The following is a 5,472-nucleotide window of genomic DNA, read 5'->3' on the forward strand; positions in this document are numbered from 1 at the left end:
GAGATATATTTCGCTATTTATGCGAACAACCTTCTAAAATGTATATATTGGTTTTAGGATTTTCGTTCGATATTAAAACCGGGTGTCTGAAATTTAATGGTAACGACTTAAGACTTGTCCGACCAAAACATCAGCTTTTTAGGGTACTTGGGCCACTCAACCAACTTGATTCGGGTCATGCGGCCCAATCTAAATCAGGATCGCGGACCGACGGGGAACCGCCATAGGAGGAGGTTTGAGGAGAGACTGAACCAACTTTTCCAGCAAGAAATCAAACAGTCCCAAGACAGCAAAGGTAGTTAATTCTCCGGCGATCGGTTGGTAAATTCGGCAAGTAAATTCTGTTATCGTGAATCTTGAAGCGAATTTCCGTTGAAAATTGAACATTTTCGTATTTGATCATCTTTCCATCGGTATAAACATCCACACAATGGCGACTGAGCAATCGGTATTGGCTGTGATAAGGGCTTCAAGGCCCAACTTTAGGAATTCAGCTGATAAAATTGCGTTTGCTATACACTCGATTTTTCTCGCAACTGGCTTCAATCTCAACGCCACTGGTGCCCCGGCCTTCACTGACGATGCCCTTGCCGCCCCCTTTTCTGGTACTCTTTTTTGTATATTATATTGTTTTCAACTTGGTTTTAGGGTTTTCAATGTACTAGGGTTTTGATTTCTAACAAAGGTAGGCAACTTAACATAGAATTAAGGTTTGGATTGGAATTATTGGAACATCATTTCGAGAACCCAACAAGTTCAAATTCCAAATTCAAAGCTCGAAACCTGATCCCATCCGTTTTCTCTGCGTTTCCATTTTTGACCTTTTTGTTTCCGTGGGTTTAGATGAAGCGAGCATTGAGGGTTGGAATGATATTGAAGATAATTATGCGTTTGTTTACTCAAGCCCAGAAGAGGGTTCAAAGAAAGTTCTTGTGAAGTGCCTTGTTATGAACAACCAGTTGTTTGTTGATGCTTTGGCTGCCGGCTCTTCTAACCCTGTTCACCTCGAGATCAAGTAATCACTTTCTCTTTATAGTGTCTAAAGCAATGATCATAGTAAATGAACTCTGTCATCTTCCATAATATCTCTATTGTTTCTAATATATGCTTTATTTGTAACATTTTCATGGTTTGTATTTGAAACTCAATTTTACATCTGAATTGTTCATATATCTCTGTGCATGTATATATAAACACCGTCAYGGCAATTTGCTAGMATGTTATTACTTGAGTTCTTCTTAGCATATGTGGTTGTTGCATCTGTTTCAATATCCCACATGTATATAACGGATATTYCTTTCATGCAGTATTAATGATTTCGTYGGAGAAAGTGATGACACCAAATACAGTTCACAGTTTAAAAACTTGGGGAAGCTTGTAGATTGCATTAACAAAGATGTCTTAACCAAATTGAATGGTTCTTCAASAGCAAGCACATCCACCACTACTACGAGGTAATTAGCTAATGTTCTTTGAAATTAATAAAATTTATTAGCTTTCTTSTAGTTTATAAACTATCAGAGTTTGGCCTTCCGAATGAGGTCTGATATTTCATTTTTCATCATTCGTTAACTCCGTAGATAATTTATGATGCATTGGGAGTTTGGGTTGTCTATACATACATACATACATACATACATACATACATACATACATATGCATCATTAACTTTTGCAAATATTAGGAAGTGAAATGTTATTGTGCAACAGAGGGAGTATTTGGGTGTGGTTGAAGTGGGCTTGTTATATATCCATGACATAATTCTTTTCGTTTTTCTAGAACAACCTACTGACGATAGGTTGTTATATATCCATGACATAATTCTTTTCGTTTTTCTAGAACAACCTACTGACGATAGTGTGGACCCATTGGATTGACCCCTGTCACTTAGTGGTGTTACTATAGATGCTAATTATTCAATGGGGTAGAAGCAAGAACCAAATAGTAGTGGGGGACATAATRAAGACCTTGTTCACTACTTGAATAGTTGAATGTCATTGATGTTAAAAGAARAAAATAAGATGTTCAGATTACAGACAGTTTCCTTACTAACTTTTGACTATATGCAAGGGACATTAGACTGGAATCCCTCCAAAATGATTGAACCAAGGAAACAAGAAACATATAGTTGTAGGCTTAAACCCTTATTTGAATCATTAACATGTTATATGCATGAGGCATGAAGGAGTAGTGATCAAAATATCAACCATATCATAATGGTCATTATCAACGTAGTGGATCCCATATTGTAATTAATTAGTTAATCACAAACCCATCAGTTAGGTGTCTGCCTCGACCCAAAAATCCACCAGCACTGACTCTTTGCTCATAAAGCAACATGGTGGAGRTCTGSTAGCTTTATTTTTTAGTTTTGGAARGAGTAGTTGATATGGAGAACTATTAAGTCAAGCTTGAATTGGCATAAGGTTATACTTAACCCAAGGAYCTCTCTGAAGTTTATGAGTCGTAACAGCTGTAGCATGTTTAATATCAAGAATTCTCGAAAGGAAGGAAGTTAACAGGCAGACATAAGTGACTAGACTTTATTAGCCATCTTTCGACTTCTATAATCCATGAGACTTTATTTGCCCATTCTCAGGCAGCTCTCTTTTGTTGTTGCTTGACACTTATAATCTTTTTGCATAACAACAATGCACCCTTCCCATCATCTTACCTTTACCCTTAGGTCCCATTTGGTTTGCGGGATGGGATTGAATTTGGAGCGATTTGGAATTGAATTCCATTCCAATCCAATGTTTGGTTTGAAGGATTTCTTGGATTWGAAATCCTAGGATTTCATTGAAATCCTACAAACATAGKATTTTAAAATCCCACAAGGGTGGTTGGTATTTCATGGGATTTCGTAGGATTGTATGTAATAATGTTTTAAAATATGTTAAAAACATTTGTTTTGTAATAATCAATTAATAAAAAAAAGATATTTTAAGTAATTATTATTTGTTTTTATGAATTATTTACAAATAGAGAAATTCAATCCGATTCCAAATCTTGCAAACCGAACACACCAAAAATTTCAAATCCTTCCAAATCCAAATCCCTCCAWTTCCAAGTTMTTCCACGAAATCCRAATCCCTCAAAACCATTCCCATATCAAACCCCTTTGCAGTCATTCTTGATATTCAAGATACGAAATCATTTTGTAGTGTATAATTTGGATGCCTGCACTCACATTTCTTCTTCTCAGATGCTTATCTAATCTGACCTATCTTTTATGATTGGAGCTTTTCTGAACTATATGCTCTTCAAAGAATTCGGTCTCATCTGTATTCTTCTGAGTTCTCTCACAAGTATCAATGCTTTATTTGGCTCATCTTAGTTTGGTGGGAGGGTACCAGATTGGTTACTTGAAAAAAAAAAAACTATATCATTCAATAACTATATATTAACAATGGACGTTTGCATTTATCTATAGAGAMCTGTCTGTTTGATGGTAAATTGCAAGAGAATTGTAGGATATGCATAAAGGTCGAAAGAAACACCTTAGCTTAGCTAAGATAAGGAAGTGATATCACTACATATCCAACTAATGGAAAGTATACGGGAATGAATCTGGCTTTTGTCCTAACAGTTTAAAAGCAATGCAAAAAAATTCATTATATCTTGTTGTTTCCCAATCAATTTTTACTGGTTTTATGTTCTTTAAAATGTTTGTTGCACAAAGCATCTTTAAAATGGTGTAGTTGTGAAACTTGTTTATGATATTGTTCAAAATTTGGGTATTTTTCAATGGTATTGTTGTCCAGTCAATTTGTTTTTTCTACATTGTATTTTTTTTTTGTAGTTCTAAACCAAAGCTACAAGATGATGATAGAGATCAGCCTAGAGGTGGACCTTTTGGACTTGAAGATCCTCATGCTCCCTACCATCCTTCAGGGTAATTAATTAATTATGATTTCTATATAAGAAKTTTACTATGATATATTGGTTTTTAAGCATGAATGGACTGTTTACATGCCTGGTTCTTGCTCTTCTCTTTCACGTCTTTCAACTATTTTCAAGTTGCAACAATTTCCATTCAAGAAAGACCATCTTGATTGCAGCATCAAGAGGAGTAGATGTTTGGCAAACTCTCGAGCTAAATTACGAAATTTCAGTCATCACTATAATTCATTCTTTGTATTGACTTCTGTCTACGATATTCATTTTAACTTGAATGGATATCTCCTTGATATGTTCTTAAAAAAGGTTAGCATGTCTCGGTCCCAAAAMAATTGCGATATGCAACTTTCGCACTCATAATTAGGTTCTTGGTGGATCGATAAGCGCTGAATTTATCTTATTATTCGGCCAATAAAAGGTATTTTTGCAGCGTGTTCACAGGCAAGTATTGCTTAGTTTTACTGTGCTMATTTCCTTTGGTTTTTGGTTGCCTTGTTTAATGATTAGTGCTGAAATTTTRCCATATGAATATGAAAACAAAAGAAACACTCTGTTCCCAYCATTTTTGACTACTTGTTTATCTTTCTGAATATTTAACTTGGAGTTGCATTATCCATGTCAGATGTGTGACGTTACAATTTTAAAGTTCCATATTTTACTAWTTAAAATGCAGGGTAGTTGTGCCTCCGGTTTATCCTATGGTTGGTGGTGGTGATCTCTATCCTCAGCCCGGTGCAGGAATGTACCCTACAAGGTTCAACCATCTTTTTTTTTCTTCTTTCGTTTCTCTTAACCTGGTTTGCAATGTTACCAAACTGAAATCGTTGCTTCAATTTGATRTACAGGGGCGGTTTTGGTGATGGTGGAATGCTCGTTGGTATGCACGTTCTTCTGTTTTTATCATGATTCACGTGTTAYTTTTAGAAGTTATATATATTATGATCATGATCATGTGTGTAGGACCAAACGATCCAAGATTTTTTGGTGGGGTCGGTGGCGGAACAATGGGGTTCCCTGGAGGACAACCGTGAGTGATTTCTTTAACTATCTACTCTCTCCGTCCCAAAATAAATGCCTGTAATGAAAAAGACATACAATTTTAGAAACTTGTAACTATTCCAGTTTTTAATAAACTAAATGATAAATTTATCGTCGGTAGATGCTACTTTTGAAAATGAACAACTATTTTGGGAGAAACTAAAATAGAAATGTGGACAATTGTTTTGTATGACAGAGAGTACTGTCTTTGTGTTACTTATAGAAACATATGGAAATGAAACAGGGGTGTTCCACCTGGTGCTCGGTTCGATCCTTTTGGTCCACCAGATGTTCCTGGTTTTGAGCCAAATCGGTTTGCAAGGTAGTKTCTCTAATATCATTGATTAGGAATCATGAAACATGGAAATGGTGTTATTGAAAGTCGATCATTTACAGGAACCCACGCAGACCGCCGGGCGGAACGCATCCGGATCTCGAGCATTTCGGGAGTGGTTCGGATTACATATAAAGTGGTCGCAGTTGGTATTACGTGCCGTTATCATACTTGAAGCTTGTATGTATATTTTAAGATTT

At 35.9% G+C, this 5,472-nt stretch overlaps 1 protein-coding gene across 2 annotated transcripts in view; it reads left to right on the top strand.

Annotated features, from left to right (window-relative positions):
- Window positions 1-189: 189 nt before the first annotated feature.
- The window catches only part of LOC112506464 (probable proteasome inhibitor), a 17,702-nt gene continuing 12,419 nt past the window's right edge, over window positions 190-5,472 (top strand). The window contains exons 1-9 of one of the 2 annotated variants that reach the window (XM_025110522.1): window positions 190-605; window positions 844-1,015; window positions 1,308-1,454; window positions 3,803-3,895; window positions 4,574-4,654; window positions 4,746-4,777; window positions 4,861-4,927; window positions 5,183-5,260; window positions 5,335-5,468. In XM_025110522.1, the coding sequence (XP_024966290.1) occupies window positions 431-605; window positions 844-1,015; window positions 1,308-1,454; window positions 3,803-3,895; window positions 4,574-4,654; window positions 4,746-4,777; window positions 4,861-4,927; window positions 5,183-5,260; window positions 5,335-5,407 (918 nt within the window). In that variant the 5' untranslated portion in view covers window positions 190-430 and the 3' untranslated portion in view covers window positions 5,408-5,468. The remainder of the gene's footprint in view (window positions 606-843; window positions 1,016-1,307; window positions 1,455-3,802; window positions 3,896-4,573; window positions 4,655-4,745; window positions 4,778-4,860; window positions 4,928-5,182; window positions 5,261-5,334; window positions 5,469-5,472) is intronic. The other variant, XM_025110523.1, reaches the window with a different exon arrangement.

The sequence above is a fragment of the Cynara cardunculus genome, assembly GCF_001531365.2.
Source record: "Cynara cardunculus var. scolymus isolate 2C chromosome LG 2, CcrdV1, whole genome shotgun sequence".
Lineage (NCBI taxonomy): Eukaryota > Viridiplantae > Streptophyta > Magnoliopsida > Asterales > Asteraceae > Cynara > Cynara cardunculus.